This window comes from Psammomys obesus, unplaced genomic scaffold (genome assembly GCF_907164565.1).
Source record: "Psammomys obesus unplaced genomic scaffold, mPsaObe1.curated_primary_1811, whole genome shotgun sequence".
NCBI lineage: Eukaryota > Metazoa > Chordata > Mammalia > Rodentia > Muridae > Psammomys > Psammomys obesus.
The window spans coordinates 964216-991510 of record NW_026596057.1 but is presented as its reverse complement, the minus strand read 5'-3'; the positions used below and the strand labels follow the sequence as shown (position 1 = coordinate 991510).

Below are 27295 nucleotides of genomic sequence, written 5' to 3'. Positions count from 1 at the left end.
CACTTACACTTATCTTGATGAGGAAAAGATAATATGCATTTTTGAATGTCAAAATTAATTTATGAATCCTATATAAATATCAGGTAGAAATAAGCAGATGAACTAGAAATAAATCGACTCAAACTGGGCTCAGGATTGTCTCTGACTACATGGAAGACAATCTAAGCAGCACTGTAGAAAGTGGAAGTTTATAGTTCATTCATCCCCTTAATGAGCTGAGTGGCTGTCAAATGAGCACTGAAGTGGCTCAGATGTGGATGGCCGGAAAGATCAAGCTCCAAGGGAGACACCTGAAGTCATTCATTCATGATGCTGAACACCAAGAATTAGGTAAAAATCATGAAATGAAGAATGATGCCTTCAACAAGAAAATGATAAAAAATCAAAACAATAATACACAGACCATTCTAAATAACTAATAAGAAACACGGTCATGAATTTAATATGGAAAGAATATATTGCAACATAAGTTTTTAACAGATAAGGATTTTAATGCCTGGAAATAAGACCATTCAATAGGTAAAAAAAAAAAAATTAGAGGGGAAATTTTTAATTAATTAATTAATTTTTTATACTTTTAAAACTTTTCCCTAAAGTTTCTATAGCGAGTGTTACTTTTCTCCAGCAGACATAGACAAGTCAATGATGATGGCGGCGATGATGATGATGATGATGAGGATGATGAAATACAGTATCTAGAGAAGATCCTCTCAAATCAGGGAAAATATTGAAATCTCTGGAGCTTGCCTTCTGCTCCCTCCAGTTTTTCCTGGCCTCCCCCCAGAGCAGCAGGTCACAGAGGTAGAAACTCACCAGCAAGATGCTCTCCCAGGACATCCAGCGGATGGGCAGAACTGCCCGGCCCTGGATCCTGTAGTAGTCCCCACTGTACAGGTTTCTGCTCATTCCAAAATCAGCTATCTTGATGGTGTAATTCTTGCCCACTAAGCAGTTTCGTGTGGCCAGATCTCGGTGGACAAAGTTAAGAGACGAAAGGTACTTCATACCAGAGGCAATCTGGGTAGCCATGAACTTCAGGTTGGCGTAACTGGGGACACACAGAAGAAAAGAGCAAGTAGCTGTGGAGGGGGCCTATTCTAATCAACAGACCAGGCCTAAACCATCTACATCCTGGTCCCATTCTTAAAGAATCTGTTTGGTTACCCCCAATGGGCAGCTGTCCCATCATTCACTGCATACTCATTGATTTCCCATACTACCTCCACGATGATTGGAAAGTTTCACCACTCCCATTTTCAGACCCTGGAGTTACTGTCAATGCCATAGAGAAAAGACAAAACTCGCGGCTCATTTACCTGACCGTGGCATTGCTAGAACAAGCACTCAGAGGCTCGTGGCGGGAAAGAAACTGGTTGAGATCTCCGTTTTCCATGTATTCTGTGATCATGCAGAGCGGGTCATCAGTGATGCACACAGCCAAGAGACGGATGATGTTTGGGTCCTTGAGCCGAGACATGATCTTTATCTCCTTAAGAAAATCATTCCTTTGGAGGACATGATTATAGGTGAAGTCAGAGGTTGGCAGAGTCAGAAATGAGCAAGGAAGGATACACGGCAGTGTCCATTCCCACCCGTTGCACCATGCCTTGTTCCCCTTTGGTTGATCTTTGAGGTGATAATAAACTGGTACCCAGAACTATCACATTCAACTCTTCCTTGAACACAATGGACCTTTATTTACTCAATAATAACATTTTCAAGGACAAGGCCTATGATTCACTCTTATATCCCCAGTATTTGGCAAAATGCCCACTACACATGAAGTTGTTAACAAAAAATGTGTGTTAAGACTTTTCTGCAAATGGAGCTTTCCACTAAAAATCAACGCAAGTGCTGTTAAGAGATTTGCCTCTTTCAAAAGCTACTGAATTACACTATTAAACTGAAGAATTTTTTTACAAAGTGGCTAACCACCCTCTTGATGAGCTGATCATTCCTTATTTTCTCCTACTGCCTTTCCCCAATACCATCTGTACCAGTAGTCAGCCACACCATACAGTGATTTGGTAGCCTGTTCAAACCGAGTTGGTTGAAAGCCATGATGGTAAAGTAAAATCATTTCAAAAGTACTCATTGGCCCCAAACTCATAACTGTTTGGCTTCTCAGTGACAGCCACACTGAGCCATAAATTGCCAACCTGGAGCCAACAGCCCACATTCTCAAAACAACAGGAGCAAATCAGTTAGACGTCTCCAATGAGTTTTACAGGAACTCTACACTGAACATCAAACTCTGTCAATATAAATTCCTGGAACCAGTGTAGTCCTGAGTCAGTGTCTCCCCTCTCATTTTCCTGTGAATCCTAGACCATGAATTTTGGTGACGTGTGAGAATCCTGACTTAGGCACTCTATCTCTACCAAACAAGAGTGAGTACAGGTGGACCCACAAACCTCACCAACGCAAACAACCCAGAACTGTACTGTCTGATCTCATACAATGACTTTTCTCACTTGCCGCTTTCTCCAGCCACGTCGTGCAAAAGTTAATATGAGGAATATACCCTCTCTGTGTGAGACTGGGAAAGTGTAATTTTTTTTATTTGTGTTAATAATGTTAAGACAGAGCTCTTGGTTAAAATGTGAGAGCCCACACAGTTCCATTTCCTCACCTTTCTCTCCTCTTCAGTCCACATCCTGTCCGTTGTACAACTTTTAATGAAACCTATCGTTGTGTTTGGAATTTACAATAATTTAGGGACTAGCAATAATAAGCCTCCTCTTGGGATGCATGTCAGTGAGACAAATCAAGACAACACACAGGGGAAGATGCAGGTGGCATCCAGATGTTCAGGTTTCTCTGGGACACAGACAATTAGTCTTCCAGCAGCATGCCTCTCTGGGTGAGGGTTAACTCACCATCACTGTAAGGGAAAGGCGGCCAGAGGGCAACGCAGTGTAAGGATAAAGGATCCAGAGACTGCTAGCCAGTTGGGAAATGTGTTAAAGGACTGTGGATTCTTTTGCTCAGGGCTCCATGGGTGTGTTTCCAAGTAGAAGTAGCTTCTCGTTTGAGAGGGGCTGCTGAACATAGAAGAAAAGGAGCATAAAAGAGAAAAAAACAGGATGAGAATATAAACAGAGATGCGGTGGGGGGGGAGGAGAATGCAAAGATGTAGGGAAAAAGATGTTTGTCATTATGAAAAGTCAGCAAGAAGAGAGGGTAACATTGAAGAGTATGTCTGGGTTTCATGAGTGAAGAGCATTCTTGGGCTGTTGTGGACACTGGGTGAGGGGGCTTAGGAAGTAAGAACATAGTGAATACAATGCAAATATATACATTTCTATTTGAAAGTGGTGCTGGAAAAGATGGGCTCTTCTGGCCATATTGGAAACATAAAGCCTAACAGTGGGCTTGTGGGACAGCTCACAGACCTTCCCATCTCAAAAGAAGAAAGAAAAATAAAAACTCAGGAACTGACATAAATATTCCTCATCCTAACCATGAAGCAAACAAAGGAGATTTCAAAATGCAGACCACAGACCTGGCATTCTTGTTGGCATCTGCTCGGAGCATTTTCACAGCCACCAGGACAGGCTGGTTGGCACTGACATCCAGGGCAAAATCTTTGTCTTTGAATTTTTCCATTCCCTCCACTTCACAGAGATGAACCTAGACAAAAGTCACCGAGTCTCAGCATCATCCTTTCTCCTGGAGATGGCTCAGTACTCTTGCTGGGCATGTCCTGGAGATAAACTAACTCTTACAACTCAAGCAAAGTAATCAGAGACCAATAAGAGGCTATGGGTGGCACGCCTTAGATTAAAGTAATTGAAAAAATTAATAAACACTGCTAAAGCACCCAGCTAATATAATATGTTGGTGCCTTATCAAAAAAAGAAGAGTATACATTGAATGGAATATTGATACAGGAAGGAATTAATCTGCATTGTAGTATTTTATCAAAGCGTAACTCCACTAGAAAACACCATGTGGCATAATTGCTTCAATTTTGATGTGAGAAAGTTAATTTCTTTATCATATTAAACATAAGGCAATTTCCTAAGATAGTCCCTTAGGGTGAGGAGAATGTTGTAAATTATGGCCATGTGTTAGCAATAGCACAGCGAGCATAGGGTTTCAATCCAGGGGACAGAATTAGTCCATGTCATGCCACAGAAAGATGTTATGGGTCTCTCTGCCTCTTCTAACACCAAACCTACCCACAAGAAGACTATTTGATTTATACTGGAAGTTAACAACATAAGCATTTGAAACCATTGTTATATTTGGGAACTTGGTAACAGGATTCAAGGATTCCTATTACAGCAGAAAACACTGCTCTGAATTCTCCGAAGGTTCTGATGACTTATGCAAGAGTGAAAGGTTTAATATTACATGCATCATTCCGAGGGCAACTCGGAAAGGGCTCCTCCTTATCTTTGTGGTGATAAATTCCCTGGTGGTTAATTCCAGCACCAAAGGCACAGGTGAGGTTTTTGTTTTGTTTTTTACCATTTTGACATTTAACTCTCATTCAGAGAAAAAAAAAAGATAGCAAGCAGGATGTTTCTAGATTATTCAGAAAAGAGGATGGCATGCACGAGCTCCACCCTCAGTAATTCATTGTAAATAGTTTTTGAAAGCACTGCGTATTTTTTTAGGATATCTGAACTCAGGTGACTTGGTGCCCTTAACATTTTAGATATATATATACATAGAAACCAGAAGTTCAAGGAAAGCCATAGTTCTTACACAAAGATGAAGCTGACCGTTAACTATCCATCCCAAGAGCAATGCAGACAGACAAGGAGGGGAGACCTTCTGCTGTGACTTTCCTTCTGCCTGGACACTCACTCCGTTCATCCTCTTTACCCGCCCAGTTTCTTCACATCATCAAGGGCCTGCCTGGTGTCTCATTCCAAAGATCAACTCACCTCCCCAAACTGGCCTTCTCCCAGCTTCTCCTTGAAGGCCAGGAGTTTCCTGGGGAACTCTTCCACGGCCACATCTTTTCCCGAGAGCAGGTCCATGGTGACAGCAGGCACAGAGTAGGTGTTACCACCTGTCACGCCCTGGAGATTCACTATGTCGGCTTCTGCATAGTGGGGCACACCCTCAGGGCCATTGGGCTGGGCTGGTTTCACAATACCACTGCAGCCTGAGAAGACACGGGCACTGAGTCTGGTTCCCAAGGGCAGCTGTGGAAATATCTCTAAGAAAGAAGATCTGAGGGGGTAGCGAGAACACAGCCCCACTGCAGCCTGGCCTTCCTCACACATACTTACTTGCGGGCAGTTATGCTTCATCTAGACACCTTTCTGTTGGACTTCAGAATGTAGGCCACCATTTTGTTTCTCACTCTCTCCACAAGGCACCATCATGAACAAGTTCCCTGACTAATCTGGTGAAATTGTGTGGCCAAAGCCTTAGGAAGGTTTATGCTGTACCAAGATGGTAGTCTTGAAGGTTTAATTTCATTCTTACTTTCAGAATATTGCCGTTAAATTTAACAGCACAACTGCAGACTTGAATTTATATGATCTACTTTAAGATATGCCATAATTTTAGAAAGTTGGAATATGCTTCATATGGGAGATGTTGTGGACTTCAGGAAATAGGTTATTTTTCTTCAGTTCTGTTAAGAAAATAAACTCACGTATAGTTGTCTTGCTGCTTCTAGGAAATTAGATTAATGCAGTGTGCTCCTCCTATGAGTTTTACTCCATCAGTAATGAAATGGATGTTAACTTCCTTTCTTCTTTCAGCAAGTTTATTACCTGACGAGCTTTTATTTTTCTACTTAGTCACATCAGTGACTCAGGCCTTCCTCTGCTGAGACTGATGACCTTGCAAGGCTGCTGAGGATGCCAGAGATGCTCCAGCATCACTCCTGGTGTCACTCTAGGGCACATTTTAAACTGGGACCTGGGATTTGAAGCAACTGGCACTCTGTACCTTTTTCAGTACTTTCCTTTAGAAAAGCTAAAATAAATATTTACCGCAAAAATCTTATACTAGTGTAATGAATATTTACCAAAGAGAAGTCAACAAAAATTAAATGATTCAACTATCCAGAGTGCTATCCAGAGCAATAGAATGCCTTCAGCTTCATTTATCTTTTCTCATCCAGTGTAATTCCGAGTCTAGAATTTACCCCCGTGAAGTCTGAGGTCAGGTGAACACAGCAGCTGGGCCTTCTCTTCCATCACATACAGGACAAGAAGGTTACCTGGGTGAGACGGCTCAGCTTCCTCTGGTAACACTTTAGTGATACTTGCCATTTTTTTCTTGTTGTCCTTCTGAACATCTTATGTTAACTACAAAAGGAAGGGTCCCAGAATAGACTAGAAGCAGCAGCAACCAAACCTAGAGACAGACTGTATACTTCTCCAGAGGCTGGCATAGATATAATGGATTTGGTTTTCCTGAAGCAAGAGTGTTATGCCTATATCATGTGACTAAAACTTCTCCTTCAGTCCTCTGCCCATGATCTCATCCTTACCGGACTCCTCCTCCCCTGGAGTAAATTCTGGCAGCTTTCGGATCAGTCTGGATGGCTCCTGGTAGTCAGGGCGAAGGGGAAAGATTCGATCGTAAGTAGAGTTGGACTCCTGTTCACTTGGTGATGAGGAGTGGTTGTTATTGAACATGCTGGACTCGCTGGGCAGGGAAAGGCTGACTGTCATTTCGTCATCCAGCATCCTCCGTGAAGCCTGAAAGGCATGGATGGAGAAGATGATCACTTTCTCCTTCTAAAATCCAGTCCTTCCTCTCAGTTTATACCTGCAAACCCTCAGGAAAACTGCACCTGAAAACTAGGCAGTCATAGGCAGCACATAAATTCCTGTGTTGCAGAAACTTAGCAAAGGTTTCCTCAGGGCTGAATTTAGTGTTCTAATTTCTGTGTTGACAACATTCATCAGGTTTCACTGAAGCACTTAGTGGCATCATTTACACAACTATATGAGAGCTTCTAAGTAGCCAAATACTTTCTCCGGTTTTTAGAGTTGTGTGACTTCTATTAAATAATAGATTTTTTTTTTTTTTTACTTATCCTTTAAACCCTTGACCTGGATAAACATAAACTGAAATTTCTGTTTTCTCAGGATTCCAACACATGCTAAATTAACAGCATATCTGATCACTCTAGTGATTATAGGTTAGACTAACATGTTAGGTTTGCTAACCCCAAACAGAATGGCGAGTTTCAGCTAATACAGGAAGAGAAAGCATCAAATAACCAGCTGTTGTGGCGTACTGTCTAATGTAACTTCCTGCTTCAAAAAAAGAAAACTGTTAGCATTTAATGAGTGTAGTGTCTGAATCTGAACATGTAACATGCACCATTTTAATAAACACACTTTGGGTACTCAGCAGAGCATCTTAGATGTCTCTCTACTAGACTGGGCAGCCCTTTGTCGCAACAACAGACTCAGAACAAACATGGAACCCAGGACAAAGTAGGTTCTCCAGAAATGTGAGTTGACTTTCTCAAAGTATTGCTGAGGACACCATCAAAAGTAGCAACTAAAAAAAATGTTATGGACTGAAAACATGGATAGTAATGCTGTTGGATATAAAGTTTTTACACACACACACACACACACACACACACACACACACACACACACACGATGTTATCCTAGCAATAAATCCAGAATGCCATCCCAGGGTACTGTGAATCATTATACAGGGCTATACAGAAGTAGAAACAGTGTTTGTTTGTTTGTTTGTTTGTTTGTTTGTTTGTTTGTTTGTTTGTTTTTGGAAGGACCGAGTTAAAAATCCAAAGGCAAAAACTGCTGCCCTCCCTGCTGTCAGGAATTTCCAGACTAACATTGGTCTCCCAGATAATGGAGACAGTCCAGTAGATTTCAGAAGAAAGACCCAAAAAAATGCAAATTCTACATCAAATTAAAAATGGGGGGAAAGTCTACAGCACAGAATGTGGATTCTCTTCTTTCCTTCCTTCAAGAATAAGGGAGCCCTAGTAGACTATTGAGTATGAGCACCCACTCCTAACTGAGGAGCTACTGACAGCCAATGGGTTGTGAGGTCTGCTGGGTTGGCCATGCTCCCGTGGAGAGCCCCACACCCGTGGCTACAGGAGCAACACAACATGGATGTACAGTAGGTTATGAGAGAGGGAAAGAAAGAGAGAGAGGTTGGGGGTGGGAGGTGACAGTAGATCTGGGAGGAGCTAAAGGGAGTGGGGGGTGAATATGATCAAAACACATTGTATGAAATTCTCAAAGAACTAATAAAAATATATTTAAAAAAACATGTTAGCTTCAAGCAGCCTAATGAAACTTTAGTCAACCACCTTCTTCCTCCAGCAACTCCCCTTTGCTACCTTCACATTGGCGTTACCCAGCTAGCTATGAGTGTGTTTTGCCTTCTAAAATAGGTAAACCCTTAGAATTGTCCCAATGGCACCTTGAAACATATGTATACCACTGACTGGATGCTCTGTGGAGCTCACCTTTCAACTCTTTAGATTCTGTTCATGCATTGAAAGCTTTATTTTGTGTTTTGTCTGAAGGAAGGTCTTGTGAAACTCCTCTCCTATGAAAGAGTCTTGCCCCAAAACTTTAAACTAACTTTGGAACCTGAACGTGGAGCAGATGGCTTGCGGGGCTGCTCCTCTCACATCTTAAGGTAGCCCTTTCTCTCCAACCCTACATACTAAGAATTCTAGAGATTCAAGACCATTCTCATAGTGTCCCACCCCTCTTCTGGTACAAGCCTTGGTCTCTGAAGTTGATGACTTTCTTCTGGCCTCTGCAGACACCCACAGCCTATGACCTATAACCATTGATAGGAACTCACTGACCAGAAAGGTGAAAGCCAGAAACATTTTCATAGATCAAAAGATGGACAGTCACACAGCAGCAGTATTCATTGAAGTGCTATTCTGATTAAGAAGCCAAGAAAAATTATAGATACACTTTGGTGAAGTGTATTGATTTTGGACAATTTAAAAAAAAACAGGAAGTAGAGCACAGCTTGCCCCTTGAGTGTGTGTGATCTCATCAGAACAAGCTAAATCTAGTCCATCTGAGCATTACCCAGAGTTTCATATAAAATTACATGTGTGAGTTCTATGTCACTGCATGCTTATGATGACAGGACTGGGGAGTAAAAACAGGCAGGAGAATTATGACATGCTCAAGGACAGCCTGATCTAGAATATCAAGCTAGCCAGGGCTACATAGAGAGACTGTCTCAAAAACAAAACAAACAAACAAAAAGTGAGAAATAAATCTTATGTTAAAATATTAGGTATATGTGACAAAATTATTAATGTCATTTGACTCAAAAATTTGAGAAATTCAGGGACATATAAGCATAACCTTCAAGTGCATAAAGAAATAGGACTAAGATAGTGAAATTACTTGGGTATTAACGAGGCTAAATGTTTTTATACACACAACGCTTTTTAAGCTTCATTGTCAACTTGTTGGACTTTAGAGTCACCATGGAAGCATAATTATACATGTATAAGAAGTTGTTTCAGGAAAGGGTGAGCTGAGCAAGGAAGACCCACCATGAACATAGGGACCATCCTATGGACTGGGATCTCCGACTAAACAGAAATGAGACAGTAAGCTGAGTACCAGCATTTATCTCTCTCTGCTTCCTGACTGTGGACACAAGGTAACCAGCCACTTCCTTCCTGCCAAAACATCCCTTCCCTGCCATGATAGATCATCTACCCTCAAAAATCATGGTATATAAATCCATCCTTAAGTTGCTTTTTTTGTCAGCTATTTGGTTAGAGCGACAGGAAAAGTAAGTAATCACACACCAAAAGCCAAAAAGACAAACACACAAATAAGACAAAAACCTTTAGCACCGTTGGCAGAAAGTTTAGCCAGATGGAGAGTGACCCCACAACCTCAGCTATCCATCCAAACCATTGCCACGGTAAAAACATACACAGGTGCCTGCGCTCTAGCTCAAACCCAGTAAACAGGACTCTCCATAGAAGCGTCCAAGTTGAGATTTAATGCATTAAATTTCAGGTGTTGCTTACTGGCTTGCTCCTCATGCTTTGCTCGGCCTTTTTTATAGAACCCGGGACTACTGGCCCAGGGATGGCGCCACCCCCAATGGACTGGGCTCTCCCCTATTGATCACTAATTGAGAAAATGCCTTATAGCTGGATCTCAAAGAGGCATTTCCTCAGCTGAGGCTCCTTTCTCTCTGATGACTCTAGCTTGTGTCAAGGTGACACATAAAACTAACCAGTACATGTGATAAAGGAAGGACCTGAGATGTCTAGGCAGATTTGGAAATCGTCATTCTGAAAACAAGAAAGTAGACTCAGCTAAATCTTTTCTGGGCTCACTTCAACAGCCTTCTCCATACTTCTGCTTCTTGGCAGCCCCAGAGAACTCATTAGCCATTTACAACTTTTTAGCATCTGAACTTTGTTCCTGGTGTCATGGCGATGTAGGAAACGGAGGCACAGTCCATTTTCTACATCTCCGTCCATAGCACATATCCTCACCTTTTCTAGCATCTTCTGCCAGAACTGCCTCCACAGGATGATGACGATGATAGCCAGCAGGATGAAGATGATGGCCACCAAGCATCCGATCAGGATCCGGGTGTTGCTATCATCAACTTTAAGCATGGGATCTGTGGCCAAGGAGAGAAGGTGGACAAAGAATCATTTCACAGGGCAAATAAAAGCAGTAGTAACTGGAATGGAGAGTGGAGGCCGACTCTGTTCCCTCAGGAGAATTCCAGAAGGGTTTATGTTGATGCTTTTTGCTGATCTTGCTTTATTACTTTGCTCCTATTTCCTACAATCGTCCTCCATGGGTCACTAGCCCCCTCCCTCTCTCTATGTTTCAGACTAAATGGTGAAGAGTTTGTCTATGCATTCCTATATTTTGTTTCTATATCACTATGGTCTGGATGTATACACTCTTAATACTCATGACAAATAGGTAAGGCCTGGGTTCCACTCTTTTCATTCTTTGAGATGGGTCAAGGTAGCTGAGACTCCTCTCAGGAGAAAGCCAATCACACGTGTTTCCAGATTGTTGCTGTTATAGCCAGTCACTCCTTCAAGAATGAACCTTTGCATACTTGGCTTCCAAGAGATAGAAAGGCATATTGTTTCATGGACTCCTCATTCATTGAGATGCCTGCTATGAATGCCTCATATGAGATGCCTGCTTCGTCTCACTTAGAGATGTCTGCTTACTTGTTTCTTCTCCAAGCTTCTTAAACTTTCACGGAATAATTGAAACACTCTAGATTCCACCATTCTCAGCCGAAGAAACTCATGAATGGTCACAGAAGAGAGTAACTTTGGATCCTTCAGTTTGGGGGTGGACTCTTCTTCCTTTATCATATGTACTCACTGGTTTTATGTGTCAATTTGACACAAGCTAGAGTCACGAGAGAGGAAGGAGCCTCAGCTGAGGAAATGACTCTGTGAGATCCAACTGTAAGGTATTTTCTCAATTAGTGATCAGTGGGGGAGGGCCCAACTCATTGTGGGTGGTGCCATCCCTGGGCAGGTGGTCCTGGGTTCTATAAGAAAGCAGGCTGAGCAACCCATGTGAAACAAGCCAGTAAGCAGCGCCCGTCCATAGCCTCTGCATCAGCTCCTGTCTCCAGGTTCCAATCCTGCTTGAGTTCCCATTCTGATTTCCTCCAATGATGGTGTGGAAGTATAAGCTGACTATTCCCTTTGCTCCCTAACTTGATTTTTGGACAATATAATACAAACCCCAATTAATACACCACACTAATCTTCATCCCAAAGCCACGTGGACTCAAGTCACTCACACACAGTGAGGTCACTGCAATGTCACCCTTCTTTGTCTTCCGGGAGGTACCTTCGTCTTAATATTTTACAGTTACTAATCACACATACCATAGGTTGTGGGTGCCATGGGAGAGGCAGGTAGGGCTCCAGAGTTGTTATACATTGCAGCATCTGTCACAGAACAAGAGTGAATTAGAGAGTGGGAGCAGACAGCCAGGCAATGGCTCATCTGAAGATAGCCTGAAACCTAGCCCACTGTAAAATCAATATAGTGGGTTACCAATAGCCGGTTGTTTTTTTTTTTTTTTAATGAAGATATCCTGGATTATTACACATGTATTAACTCATCATACTATAGCCCCCAGATGCAAAAAAAATTATGCAAATAAAAAATGAATCCATAGATACATTCAATAAAATATAACTACCTGTACACGTAAAGGCAAATTTTCTGGTGCAAAAACAAAGTTGCTGTGTACTATCACATTGTAAGAAGCTAACACATGCTGTGCTTGGCCAAAATAAGAGAAATGTACCAAGTACTTTGCCAAGAATAATCAAGGACAGGTGGACACGTGTAGTTCAGCCAGATTATTCCCAAGGACAGTAGGTATCTACTTGTCCCCCACCCCTAATTATTGTTACAATCATTTGAACATATACATTTCTGCTCTGAGTCAATTATATGAAATAATTAGTCTGTTTGCTTTTAAATTACATCATTGCCATAGACAGATTTTAGACAGCAAACATGTTTTTCTAAACGTGTACATACCCTCTTACCCTATCAGTATAGCCTAATAAGTGAACCATCTTGAAAATTTCTCCTCTAGACAAAAAAAAAAAAAAAAAATCAAACCAGAAAGGATGTTATTTTCTAACACGTAGCTCAATTATTCTCTCTCTCTCCCTCTCTCTCTTTTTCTTATCATCTTATTTTAGGCCTGTGCTTTTCTTTCAGGCCAGATGTAACTTTCATGCCTTCGGCCCTGTTCATGACAAGGCCATGGTTTTGTTCTTTCTCTTCCTGATTGGATTATTTTTGAAAAGACATTTTTTTTTCTTCCAAACTAAAATTGAACGTCATGGGCAAGATCGTACATATATATATATATGTATATGTATGTATACATATGTATATGTATGTACATATATATATATATATATATATATATATATATATATATATATATAACTTTTTTGTTTTGTTTTTGCAAGACAGGTTTTCTCTGTGTAGTCTTGGTTGTCCTGGACTTGTTTTGTAGAGCAGGCTGGCCTCGAACTCACAGAGATCCACCTGCCTCTGCCCTACAGAGTGCTGGGATCACAGGCGTGCGCCACTGTGCGGAGCTCCTTTTAACTTTTTAAGATTTAATACAGCATAGAATTCCTGTGAGTCCTGCTCCAGGGTGATGCAGCCATTTTTAGAATCTAGCGGTAAATGTTGTGAGTTGTTACGATGACATTGTACTCAAGAAGATATTTTCTTAGATCATTCCAAGATGCTGGGAATAAACCAAAATATGTTTCAGATTTGCTTTCAAATGGGACAGCAAATAAATAACTAACCGATGATGGCAAAAGATGGGTAATGAGGATGACTGGTGGAAGTCCATTGTTCTCATTATTTTTATGTAAAATGGTTAAAGATTTTCATCTGAATACTTTGATGGTGCTTAAATGCTTCCTGTTAATAGTCTTAATGTGTGTAGCTTTCAGTACATTTTATTATCATTTTAAAACTCTTTTGCCATAAATCTCTTCTAGACAAATGTGTAAAAGGAGTTTAATAGTGCTCAGACTGTTCCACTCTCGTTCACTATAGTTACATAAATTAAAACTAGAAACGCAAAAACTGTGAGGCATCTGGGAAATGCCCCTCCTCTCAGAGACCAGCCAGGGAGGGGGTGTGGCTGTCCTTCCCACCTCCTGCTTCAAGCCACTCTCTTTCCTGGGGGGCCCGTGGTTTCCTACCTGATTGGAACGTGATCTCGCTGAACATCATCCATGTGTCGGCAAAATGGTATTGGCACTTGATGGCACTAGCCATTCGGTGGTGGAGAGGCACTGTTACAAACCGAGCACTAGGGTTCACGTCGTCCAGAACGAGAGGAAATGAGACAGCCGTCGGTTCCCACTCGCTGCCTTCAGAGCGGAAAAAGCACTGGACCTCTTTAAAGATCTTCACCCCCTTAGCAAACATGTTGTTGCAGTGGACCTGGTAGAGAAAGGGGTCTGTGAGAGACGGGCTGGCTATGCTGGGTTGGGTGGCTTCGGAAAATAGCCCAAGTAGCCCAGGAAACTGCTAGACCTGCCTGTTTCTCTGAACACTACCCATAATTCAGTCTTTTGGGTGGCGGCAGTGATACCGAGGTCAGTCCTTATAAAGCTTAGGATGCTGTCCTCACTTCCAATTTGCAACTGTGTGCCAGGCAGCAGTAACCTCGCCTGTTAGGTGAGGCCCAAGGCAGCCTCTACCAGGTCTGTCCTCCATAGGAATTCTCTTGGATTGCGAGCTTTTCAATCACTCTTGATGTCTACCTACGTTTGTGCTACTCTGATCTGAAATGGTAAGCCAACCTAACATACTCCTTCCTCCCAGGTATCTTCCAAAGCCAGACCATTCCTTTCCAGGAAGGCTATGTGGGAAACGTGAAAGAAAATAATATACAAATAAATACAGTTTCATCTTTCTTTATGGAAACCTCACTTGGAATGCCTTGGTTCAGCACTTTCAGCCAGAGGCACAGACTTAACAAAATTCACTTTAAGTAGAAACATTCAGAGGGCAGCGTCAAATCTTTCTCATGGATAATTTCTGAGGTGAGACAAGAAGTCGGTTGGAAGGTAGCTGGCATCCACTCTCCTATCGAATGACCCTTTCAGCGTGATATTTGTTTGGCCTGTGAGGTCATCACAGAGCAAAAATTCCACAACAGTGCTTCAGCAATCCACAAAAAATGTAATGCGTCTATTTGCAACTGACTCAGGTCCGTTAAAGCAGCTCAGTGCCATTTCCTCTGACTCAGTCTTACATGGAAAACAGATCTTTGCTGGCCGTTGTCCCTCAAGAGCTTCAAGAGCTGGAAGAGCCCAACTGTCATTCATGGACTGTATTTCCTGTTTTTTTTAGGCCTGATTCGGCCCTGGGTTTTCCTGTTTAACTCCTTTGATTCCTTTTAGATAGTCAATGCAGGACCACCAGCCTGAATTCATTTTTTAGGTGAAGAAGAAACAGTAATGGTGAAAGAAATGTCATGACAGAAGACTGCACCAGAGTCGTTCTAAGGGTAGACCAGGAGAGCTACCAAAGGGTGTAAAAACCTCCTTGCCCAAGTCTGTGTACTATCAAGGTGCACAGGTACTCACATGTTTCCTTGACCTATGATCAGTCCACAACACAACTGGAAAAGAGCCCTAGGTTCTATGCCAACGCCCTCATACCACATAGAAATGTAGCAGTCACCTTAACTTTTCCATTTGGATTTTTTTTTTCTCCACAGGTTTTACTGGTGAACACATGTGTTAATATCTTCCTTGGAGTGAAGTAACCATTCTAGTTTATTGACTCCAAGTCGATGGAGTAAGGCTAAAGGCAAAAGAAAATCAAAGAAATACCATCTCCAGCTTCAATAAGTTTTTCAGATGTTCTGAAACTCGTGAAGTGTTGGGTGAGTAGCCTGCAGGGAAGGTAATAATCTTTCCTACAGATGTTTCAGGAATTCTTCTGGAATGCAAATAAAGAGCACAGGATTTCATTCCCATGTGGGCTTACATATTTATTTATTAAAATAATATACTTTGACTGAACAAATAAGCTTTAATGGTATATTTTAACCATTCTTCAAAGCAAGAGATGAAGAGTAATTTGCCTCAGAAAGAAAGCTGATCTATAAAAGGTATTAGTGCTCTGGAAGCCATCTTGTACTTTTTTTTGCCCAGAAAAACTAAACCATGAGGAGGCTCTGTTTGCCTAAAGAGACTGTCCTGAATCTACAACTTAGAAACTTCTGGCTTCTTGATTTAAACTCTTGAATCATTTTAATCTGTGATAAACTAGCTAAAAAGAATCTGGAGATTCAGGAAGATCAAAGTTTACTGATGAAATGTTTATTTCATGGATAGTTTTAAATTTTATTTAATTATTTGTTAAACTACAAATCCTCCTTGTGGTGTATAGACTTAGGAACTTATGTGTATGTTCATAGGTACATTAAAGAGCAATACAAGCCAGGTACGCTGGCAAGCGCCTGCAATCTCAGCACTCAGGGATGCAGAAACAGGCGGATCTCTGTGAGTTCAAGGCCAGTTTGGTTTACAAAGTCCAGGACAGCCAAGGCTACAGAGAGAAACCCTGTCTTGAAAAACAAAAAACAAAAAACAAAAAAAAAAGAGGAATACAAAAATATTCTCTTACAGCATGCTTTTGCTGTTATGCATACTCCCTTCTTTTGCCTCTCCATACTTCCATCCACAAAAATTTCTGAAGAATAATGTGTGACACATAATTGCACACGCTTATGTTTTACAATTGCCAAAGATCTTCCAACATTATGGGCATGTGTTGTTCCTCCTGTTCTCATCTTAAAGGTTTTGCTCATTTAGTGGATAAATGTTTATCCACTTAAAAGATATCCATTAACATCTGGAGGTAATATAAAAGATACGTATTTTTTTAAACCTAGTTTGTCTAAGGAATAACAAATTTACATTAGGAGGAACAGTCACTGATGGCTGACGATATATATTTTTTCTTCTGAGCCCCATAGTATTCTGCATATATTATTCTGCAAATTAATATTGCCATTTCTACTGACCTTGGGACAAACATGTCCCCAAATTGGGAATATTCTTTACTCAGAATCTAGCAGGCTATGCTCCAAATACAATTGGGAAACCAGTAACAGGCACAGATGAACAGAGAGATTTTAATTATATAGTATAGTATATAATTAATAGATTTTCTACCTAACCAGGAAAAAGAGGTAGACTGAAGACAGTACTGAGAAAGGGTTACCAAGTTTGTTGATTATTGCTATTATGCACGTGAACATTAATATGGAAAGAGAACGGATGAGTTAATGTTCATTTCGAAGGCCTAATTTATTTGCCCACGCTTTCCTGAGGCTTTTATTGAGGTTTCCTTTCGCCTTTTTATAGACTACTAAGAGTTTTCCCCAAACCATATCAGACCCTGCAGCTTCACCTCACACCGAACACAAGGGCTTTCATCCATGCTTCTGGATTCTGCTTTTCCCTAACCCTAGAATTCAGATTTAACATCCAGTCTGGTTACTTTTTGCATGAACATTTCTTCTTTTTCCTGCTCTTCTCTCTAAAACAGACCTGGTGTGGAATGAGGGCAAAGGGGAATAGTGATTTAAACTACATACGAGGAAGCTCTTCATGTTATAACAAAGACATTATCAATGGCGGCATCACGACTTGGCTCCCCGGTAAGACAAAATGAAATCTACGACTATCATTCCACCAGCCCACGAAGTCATAGCCGGGCCACACATGGTATTCATGGGTCTGAGTAAAATCATCCAGATGCTTTAGAGAAAGTGAAATCTAAGCCTTGAGGTTCCTTCTTGCGATCTCTTCATGTATTCGTAAATGCTGTGTCCATTACATGAAAGCCTCTAGGGCTGCCTTAGCCAAGCCTTTGGCTTCCATCCAACCACTCAACAATAGCCACCAATTTCCACTGAACTGTTCTGCAGTAATGCATGGATGAAATATCTGTTGTGCCTAATTGCGTGGCAATGTTTGGCTCTGGTATTGGGAGGGAGAGAGTAACTCAGTAATAATGGGCCTGTCTTATTACAGCATTAACAAATGAAGAAACACTGTTTAAAGATGATATGACTCCAAATTCAAGTAAACTTGTAATAGTGGAATATATTTTTAAACCTAGTTCTGTTGACACCAGCTCAAGGCATGTCAGATACCCCCTTTCTCTCCCACGCTAAGATTTTGGATTTCTTGAAGAAAATCTACCACACCTAACTCCACTGACCTTCATGGTAGTAAAATTCCTGATTCGGTCAAATTCGAACATGATCTCAACGTAGCCATTGGTAACACTCTCATTCCGCCAGCCCACGTAGTCATAGCCAGGCCACACGTGGTATTCATGGGTCTGAGTAAAATCATCCAGGCCAGATACCCCATCGGTTAACTGGCCTAGTCCTTCAGTCATGCTGCTCAGGCCAAGGGTGGAGGAGAGAAGAGAGGAGCCTGGAGTTATTCACACATCCACAGAACTTTTCACCCCACTTCTTCACCACTGGATTTTGCAAGAGCTGATAATCTTGGAGAGATTAGGAGAAATTGATCAAATGCATTTTATCCTAGTGGTTTCTTTCTCTGAAGCATGTAGTCCAAGAAGGATTCGAAATGCTTCCAACAAGCATTAGGCACTGCTGGGGCAAGTTCTATTTGCTGTGGTCTTTGTGCTAGTCAATAATTCTGTCATTAATGAATGAATTTAAATGGCCTGGATAATAGTGAACCATTATATAAAGAATACCATATTCAGTTGATAAGCACAGACAAGGACACAAGGGGTAACAGAAAGTTTTTTCATTTAAACTAATAAAACGGTGCCTAAGCATTTTGCTGCTAACATAAAAAACATTGGTTGTTTCATAATATTTGTTTATGTGAAACTCTGACTTCTCCACGGATTCGTGAAAAGAGATCATTGGGATAATATTAATTTGATTAAATGTTTATAATCCCAAAATAAATATTTCTTCTTTATCCTTGTTCCCAAGATTGCCATTATGGCCTGTCTATTAGTTCATTTTACATCACAGTACTGAGATTTTAAAATATACCTTATTACTTTCTCACTAGACCCAAATCTAATTTTTACCAGATGCCTGTTTAATCTCCCTAAAGCACAGCTCCAGTCACGTCCTTCCTCAAGTTTAAGAATCATCAGTGAATCAGAGTATTGGTGATGCTGGAAGGAAACACCTTCTCTCCCCAAATCCCCCTCTTCTCGAGCTCTTTCTTCTACTCCTGGTCCTAGCATTCAAGTCTCCACTAGCATGAACACTGCTGGGATATACTTTCTCCTGCCTAGGAACCATGAACTAAAATAAATCCTTCTGCCTCAAGTTGTTTACTGTTGGGTGTTTGGTCATAGCAATAAAAAGAAAAATATACATACAGTAATTAGACTTCTCGTGTAGCCGCTGCCCCAAACTGTAAATGCCTCAAAAGGAAGACCGTGGTTTCATTTCCTTCAATACCCACAACACCCAGCCAAATTCTTCACATGTAACAATTGACTAGCAAAGATTGGTTGAACGGGGCTCAGTTGATAGCTCATTTCCTGTGTGCCTTGGGTATAGCCTAACTAAGGTGTGACTGAGTGAAACCATGTCAAGATGATGTAAGAGAGTGGAGGAGAAGTGAGTGATTAAGTAGATGGAAAGGACATAAGTGGGGATGGAAGACTGGATGAATCAGGACTTCGCTCAGGGGCTGGCCGCTGAAGGTGACAGTTTATTCTTCGCACCTGAGCTAGTAGAAGGGCTGTCATTCTATAGTCTGCTTCCTGAGACTCACTAATATTTTTTCTTTTCAACTCCTAAGAACTTTATTATCTGCTCTGAATTTCACAATATTCTGATCTCTCTCCCAGGCTCAGTCCTTACAGATAAAGGATGAATTAACGAAGAGAGGTGTTTGGAATGGGCCAGAAGAAGACTGTAATGATTAGAAAGGGGCAGACATGTGTCTTACCCAACTCTATAGCCCAATGTGTCTGATGATATTTTTCCACCACAGCTCTCCATCCGTCCACTTCAGGCCTCTCTGCTGCTCCCAGCCCTAGTTGTTGCCAACGTTAGACCAATGCAGTCCTCTGCTTTTTCCTTTTCACCCTCCACCTACCTTTCCCTGCTTTCATTGCCATCTCATCTTAAAAAACTTTTCCTATCTACTGTAAACCTTAACAGCTCCTTCTTTTCATGGCTTCTAAAGTATTACATTTTTGGAGTGCACTGTTTCTTAGCTTTGTGGCCTGACCAATTTTTACACCTATTACTTGGTCTAACTAAGATAGCTTTTAGGTTGGAATATACATCTTCATTTCAGAATCAGAAATACAGTTCCCACAATTACAGCCATACCACAAAATTTAGCTCTTGCTTTGTACAATTTCTTCCTGTCTACTTTACTTTTGTTTTTCAAAAGTGAACTAGAAATTTGAGATAAATACCATATCATTTATTTTCTGTAAGTTATCTCCCAGTGTATCACACATTAGCATAATACCGGTGGGTTGGCTGATTTGTTGATTATTGATCACATCATGATAAAAATTTATTATGGTTATTTTCCCCATTCTGGTGATGACCTAAATATCCTGGACTTTACCTGTACCCAACAGCTCCATCATAGACAGAATCATTCAGATAAATGATAGAGCCTCCAGGGAGTACAAACTGCTGTCCAGCTGGAGCATTGTAAGATACCAAGCCATCTGCCAAAGGAAACACAATGGTCAGTGTCTCTGGGAAGGTATGCCCGCTGTCTGACCAACCACCCCAGGAAGCTACTTGAGCTTCCAAGGAGGTGTCATGTCCACTGGGGCCCAATCTGGGCTCATTGTTGAGCCCTGTTGGAAAGCACGCCTCAGTGGCAGTTACCTGAGCAACTCAAGTGTGTCACTCCAGGCACAGGACGCCAAGCCCTGGGTGGATGAGCGTGTCTCATTTATCTCTTTTAACCAGAAGGGGATCATTTCATTTCAAGGGTGAGACACTTTATCCCCTTCTCAGTTGATGGCCTTCAGCTCTTGGGGCTCGGAAGTTTCCATAGGGTGCATAAGGTCTTTGTAGAGACTTACCTAGCCACACGCAACCATAAAGCTCCACCCTCATGCACACGCTCATGGAGTGGTCAGTGACTGGGATAAGGCGTACAAATCTGGCCACAATGGGCGGCTCCAAGTCCTTCAGGAAAACATCATAAGGGTTACTGTTTCCATCTAGCACCTAAGAGAGAGAAGAGAAAGAAGAGAGGTCATATAAAATTATACTCACCTTTCTTCACTCATCATGCGCTTGATGGACACCTCGCTTTTCATTCAAGGGCAGAGTATAGCCACTCAACTCTCCCAGCAGAGCTAATAGATCCTCTGTGCCATCTCCTAGACCATGGGTCACATTTACAAGGGCATGCCAGGCTTGAACATACATACAACTAAGTACACACTTTGAACAGTTTTACTGGAAGTCAGTGTGTGGCCCTAGATTCCCTCACAACATGGGCATTTTTTTTCCTTACCTGCTTCCCATGCCGGTTACGCCAGGAGATCCAGCGAGTGCCATCCCGACTGTAGTTGATCTTGTACATGGGTGCAAATTCAATGCCATGGCCCCCTGCATGGCGTCCCTGGGTTCCCACAAGAGTGATAAAATGTAGGGTACGTAAGTCAATCTGCAGAAATTCCTTCAGGTCATCAGGTTGCACTGGAACCTTAGGGCACCAGGCTCCATCTCCTTCTTCAGAATCCAGCCTTGAGAAAAAAGGATAGGGGAGGAGAGAGCCATGGTCAAACAAGAGCCACTCACCAGCTCATAGGAAGCAGCTATCCTTCATCTGAGGAGATGCTGAAAACCAGCAGTCTAGGCCAGAGGGACTTTGGGGACCTCCCCCCTCCCACCCCCGTGAGTTTGTTTGTCCTAACCATTCCCATTTAAGGTCAGGTTCCTGCCTCTGAAGCACCACACAGCACAGGGAAAGTCACCTCAAGGAAGCTGGTGGTTTCTAAAGCACATGCAACCTTCGGTTTTTATCTTGATTTGGAGAACTCAAGAGAAATGGAACCCTTTCCACTTGTGTTCCTCTGTGGAATTCTTTCACCATCCCCCTTCCATTTCTCAGTCTCAGCTTCACAGAGCTGGTCACTCATGGTTTAGGTATCAAGTTATAGGGGTGATAGGGTCTCCAGTGTGGACTGTACGATGCAGTGGATTGGTAGCCAGCAGGATGGGCATGGCCACCCAGCAAAGGCCATGGAACCATGGTGAAGGTGGGGCTGAGGCGGAAAGCATGTGAGGGGTGTGGCTAACAACCTGGTTTCACTTTTTCCCTCCAGGCTGGGCTACCACTGAACATGACTGCAAAATCACCATAAGGTTTCTTTGGGGAACCTCTTAGCTTTCTCCCTCTTCTTTGGAATGCTCCCTTTCTTCACAGATGTTATCCACTCATTTCTCGCTCTTCACTAACTCTACCAACCATCACTCTAATGTCTCAAACACAAGGATAAAATAGGATGAGGAAGGCCTACTGGGGTCGATTTCCTCATGAGTGATTCCATTTTTAACAAAAATCGATCCCAAATTTGCACTAAAATACATAGATTCTAGCAGGAAGAGTATCCATCGGTCAGCAGAATTGTTTCTGAGTTGGGAGTATGTTGATTTAGGGAACCTTGGGAATTACATACACCACATAGAATATGCTTTGTTTATGGGAGAGGATGGCCCTTCTGTGTGAGGTTTCCTTGAGGCAGGAAAGAACTTACTGGAAACCCCAGCGTCTGGTTTAACCATAGATGCTCTGCACAGTGGTACTTTAGATATCTGCTGGGAAGCAAGCAACCTCACTGCCAGGGTCCTACATAGTCTACACCTCTCTGTACCTGCAGCCTTTCTCTTGCGGCAGCCCACAGTGAGGTCAGGTAAAGCAAATTCACCGCCTATCAATGACCCCATTCACAGTGGGTGGTGTGTCTCCGGGGCCTCTGTGGTTGGGAAGAGGTTTCCAGGCCAGCAACTACAGCCAAGACCTGGCTTCTCTTTCTCTCTCTCTCTCTCTCTGAAACATTCCAAGCACCACAAACCCCTTCACATCTCTCTTCCAGTCTCATGAGCTCTCACCAGCACCTTCCCTTCCCCCAGCATCTTGAATCAGGGCACTGTGTCCATCTGCCCCATCGTTCAGGCTCTTATCGATGTAGCCATCCTCACCTCCCGTATTTGGCAGCCGTGGATTCTGACCACTGACTTGAAGCTGTGATGTCCTCATCGGGAATGTGGCCTCCTGACATGCCCAGAGGATAACGACATACGGCTGGAGCAAGGAAACAGAGAGAAACGGAGAATGTGCTTTTAGTTTTATTCCGGAGTCCCCAGGAAGGTTGAAACGGGTAACAGAACAGGAAATGGGGGGCTTGAAATCTTCCTACATCCCGTTACGACCCCAGGTCACCCACTCTGAGGCTACAGAACTTCCTGACCCTAACTCCAAATACCTTTTAGACCTCCAACATTTAACCAACATCCAAGCTTAATTTTGCCTCAAACTCTGACAACTAATGTAATATAAGTTAATGTGCAAATTTCTTATTTTATTAAGTAAAAACCCCAGTAGCCTGTCCTGAGTTCCGCACCCTCAGATTTACATATTATATCAATTTCCTGAAAGTAGTGTTCTTCTTGTAGCCATCAGGTATCCCTAAAATCCATCGCACTCTGCTTTACCAGGGAGCTGATTGTATGGGACTGTGAAACAAACCAATAAACTGCCCTGTGTCAATACTAAGCATGCTGGTCCTGGCTAAAAACAATAGTTTCAGGGTGGGCTTTGCTTTCAGCAAAGAGAGGATAAAATAGAACATATGAAATTCTCTGTGGGAAATAATGCAACTTTCAAACAATGGGCCCTGGACAACAAAGGACCACCATCTCTGAGAGATGGGAACGAGGAAGGAATCAGCAGATGAGCCTGATGCCGCCCTGACTGTGCCCAGTTACCACATGGGAGTGAGAACTCAAGCAGGATTGTATGGACTTCCTGAGTTACAAGACAAAACAAGTAAATTTAAATACTTTGAAGTTACCATATTCCGTGCAATAAAAAATGACTAGGCCTATAATTCAGGGAAAAGGAATCATTGTGAAAAGGGAAAAGAAAGAACTAATTTTTAACAGTATTTTTCCAGAAATATGAAGCCACAAAAGTCTTTGCAAGAAAAAAAAAAAAAAACCTAGAGCATTCTTAGAAAAAAAAGAACAAACCTGGAGATATTAGGAGTCTAGATTTCAAAACATACCACAAAGCTATAATAATTAAACAGGCATGTACTTTAAAAAAATGTGATCAACAAAACAGAATGGAGAGCCAGAAATAATCTCACTTATATGAGGTCAACTGATATTCAACATAGGTACTCTAAATATGAGAGGAGAGAATAGTCTTGTCAACCAAAGTGCTGAAGAAATTGGACAACCACATGGCCAAGAGTAAAATTGGACCCCCATGTTATACACGAAAACCAAACAGAGGAGAGGGGTTTGTTAGACTGGTTTATATGATGAGAGGCGGAATGGCTCTCAGTGGCCATCTGCAGACAGCAGGAAAAAAGAGAGCTAGGGGCTGCTCAAGTAGTTTGAAGATTAAAGCAAGGAGGAAGCTAATGATGTAGCTCCAATCTGAAGCTGAAGGCCGGAATGTCCTTGTGTCCAAAGCCTGAAGAATATGAAGTCTGGTCTCAACAACTGAAAAACAAAACAAAACAAACAAACAAACAAACAAAACAAAAACAAAAGTATGCCTGCCAAGAAAGGCAAAGGCAAGCTGAGAACAAGAGCTTTTGTTCTTTTGTTCCACCTTTGCTTTTTCTGCTCTATTTTGGCCCTGAGCCTGTAGCATGGTGTTGCCTATGTTTGAAGATCTGAGATCTTAGCCCTAGTATATCTGAAGCTAAATATGGTTGCTGCATGTCGGTAAAGATCCACAGTTAGTCTGCTGTGGGACTGGGCTGAGAGTTCTACTCCCAGATCCCATCCATCCAGGATGGAAAATGATGCTCAGAAGCCATATGCTGGCAGCCGCAGAATAGAACATCCAGAGTCGCTAGCTTGCACTCCCATCCATCATACATCTCCAGATGTGGGGCTGTAAATGTAATGAGAACCTCAGTCCTCTGAGGCGTGAGGTAAGCCAGACATTGAGAAAAGAAAGCCAACAAGATGAATCATGATACTATCATAAATAACTTCCCACCAAGGGGCCTGCTGGTCCCTGGGACAATAACCAAGACATTCCAAGCTGCCCCTGCCACTACAACACATCTCAGTAGAACTGTATTTCCTGGAAGTCCTTTTTCTGTAAACTTTAATTTTTTTATATTAATTACATTTTATTCAACTTGCATCCCAGCTGTAGCCCCAGCTCTCACTCCCTCCCATTCCACCCTCCCTCCCTCTTCTCCACCCATGCCCCTCTCCAAGTCCACTGATAGGGAGGTCCTCCTTCCCTTCCATCTGACACTAGCTTATCAGGTCTCATCTGGACTGGCTGCATTGCTTTCCTCTGTGGCCTGGAAAGGCTGCTCCTCCCTCAAGGGGAGGTGATCAAAGAGCCAGCCACTGAGTTCATGTCAGAGACAGGCCCTGTTCCCCTTACTAGGAAAACCACTTGGATACTGAGCTGCCATGGGCTATATCTGTGCAGGGGTTCTATATTATCTCCATGCATGGTCCTTGTTTGGAGTACCAGTCTCAGGAAAGACCCCTGTGCCCAGATTTTTTGGTTCTGTTGCTCTCCTTATGGAACTCCTGTCCCCTCCAGGTCTTTCCCCTCCTTCTTTCACAAGATTCCTTGCACTCTGCCCAAAATTTGGTTATGAGCCTCAGCAACTGCTTTGATATACTTCTGGGTAGAGTCTCTCAGAGGCCCTCTGTGGTAGGTAGCAAAAAATCAAGTAATCCAATTAAAAAATGGGGTAAAGAGCTAAACAGAGAATTCTCTGTAGAGGAATATCAAATAGCAGAGAAACACTTAAAGACGTCCTTAGTCATCAGGGAAATTCAAATCAAAATGACCCTGAGATTTCACCTTACACACATCAGAATGGTTAAGATCAAAAACTCAAGTGACAATACATGCTGGAGAGGATGTGGAGAAAGTGGAACCTTTCTCCACTGCTGGTGGGAATGTAAACTTGTACAATCACTTTGGAAATCAATCTGGCGCTTTCTCAGACAATTAGGAATAGTGCTTCCTCAAGACCCAGCTATACCACTCCTAGGCATATACCCAAAATATGTTTAAGTAAATTGCTCAACCATATTCATAGCAGCTTTATTCGTAATAGCCAGAAGCTGGAAACAACCAGATGCCACTCAACTGAGGAATGGATACAGAAATTGTGGTACATTTACACAAAGGAATACTGCTCAGCAATTAAAGGAAATCATGAAATTTGCAAACAAATGGTGGGATCTAGAAAAGATCATCCTGAGTGAGGTATCCCAGAAGCAGAAAGATGCACATGGTTTATATCACTTATAAGTGGATATTAGACATATGATATAGGAAAAACATACTAAAATCTGTACACCTAAAGAAGCTAAGCAAGAAGGAGGACCCTTCTTGATGATCAATCCTCACTCAGAAAGACAAACAGGATGGACATCAGAAGATGGAGAAAACAGTAAACCGGAAGTCCTTTTTATGTCATATCCTAACTAATTTGGTGCAAGAACCTTTCCCAATGTAACAGATAAAGAAAATCAAGTAAAAAAGATTTGAAGTGTGTCTGATAGGCAGACAGAGGAAAGTAACAGAGAAAGACCAAATAGAATTCTCTGCTATAAGGTGTCAGAGGACTGCTGAGTTCTTCCCCAGGCACTAAAAGACAAAGTCCTTGGAATTAAGCCAAGGGAAGTCACGACATGCCTTCAGGTAACAAATAGAAAAGGGTTCCCTAGGAGTCTGATCATCACTTATGTTACAGCAATCTATCCGTTCATGTATCGAGTTAACAAATGTGCTCATTAACAAGTGTTCTTGTATGCATCCAGCCAGTGAATGGTGAATAAGACACAGAAAATGATTTCTCTCATAGACCTACATTCTGGTCCAGGGGACAAACAGAAGACAATAGGTTTACAGACATCAAGTAGATATAGTGGCTTGCCTACTTGACAGTTTCTATTACTGTTTCAGAGAGTCTGACAAACTATCAAATATGGCGTCAGGATAAAAGTGACAGATTCTCTGAAAAAAATCCAAAATTATAAACTTTTTAAAAATAACTCGAGAAATTATTGAAAATTTAATAGAAGATAAGAAAACTAATAGTGTCATGAATTAACCCAAGTACATAGCAATATATAGACTGATTTATTATTCAATTGCATCATTCGCTATATACTACTATTTTATATTATTATTTTATTCTTTCTTAATCCAACATAATATTTTTATTGATTATTTGGGAATTTCACATCATGCACTCTGATCACACTTCCCATTTTCTCTGACGTCCACACCCCCAACACCCTTGTGACCTTCTCTCAGAAAAAAAAAAAAAATAAGAAGAAAGAAAAAAAAATTAATTCCATTTTGTGTTACCCATATACTCACTGGAGGATGGTCAAAATTCCAGTGGCCAGCCCCTTAATGGGTCCTTCCCCTCCCGGACCCCTGCCCCAAGCCATCAACTGTGATGAGCTATACTTTAAGGCAAATATTATGCATCTTTCCTGTGTATAGAGAATGTAA

At 41.8% G+C, this 27295-nt stretch overlaps 1 protein-coding gene across 1 annotated transcript in view; it reads right to left on the bottom strand.

The window, feature by feature from the left end:
* The window catches only part of Ddr2 (discoidin domain receptor tyrosine kinase 2), a 127732-nt gene that overhangs the window by 6781 nt on the left and 93656 nt on the right, over positions 1-27295 (bottom strand). The window contains exons 4-16 of the mRNA XM_055624500.1: positions 22753-22855; positions 21062-21293; positions 20622-20769; positions 20150-20255; positions 17775-17958; positions 13727-13970; positions 11861-11923; positions 10478-10608; positions 6467-6677; positions 4899-5122; positions 3506-3633; positions 1317-1505; positions 814-1048 (exon numbers count right to left, since the gene is read on the bottom strand). Coding sequence (XP_055480475.1) covers positions 814-1048; positions 1317-1505; positions 3506-3633; positions 4899-5122; positions 6467-6677; positions 10478-10608; positions 11861-11923; positions 13727-13970; positions 17775-17958; positions 20150-20255; positions 20622-20769; positions 21062-21293; positions 22753-22855 — 2198 coding nt within the window. The remainder of the gene's footprint in view (positions 1-813; positions 1049-1316; positions 1506-3505; positions 3634-4898; positions 5123-6466; positions 6678-10477; positions 10609-11860; positions 11924-13726; positions 13971-17774; positions 17959-20149; positions 20256-20621; positions 20770-21061; positions 21294-22752; positions 22856-27295) is intronic.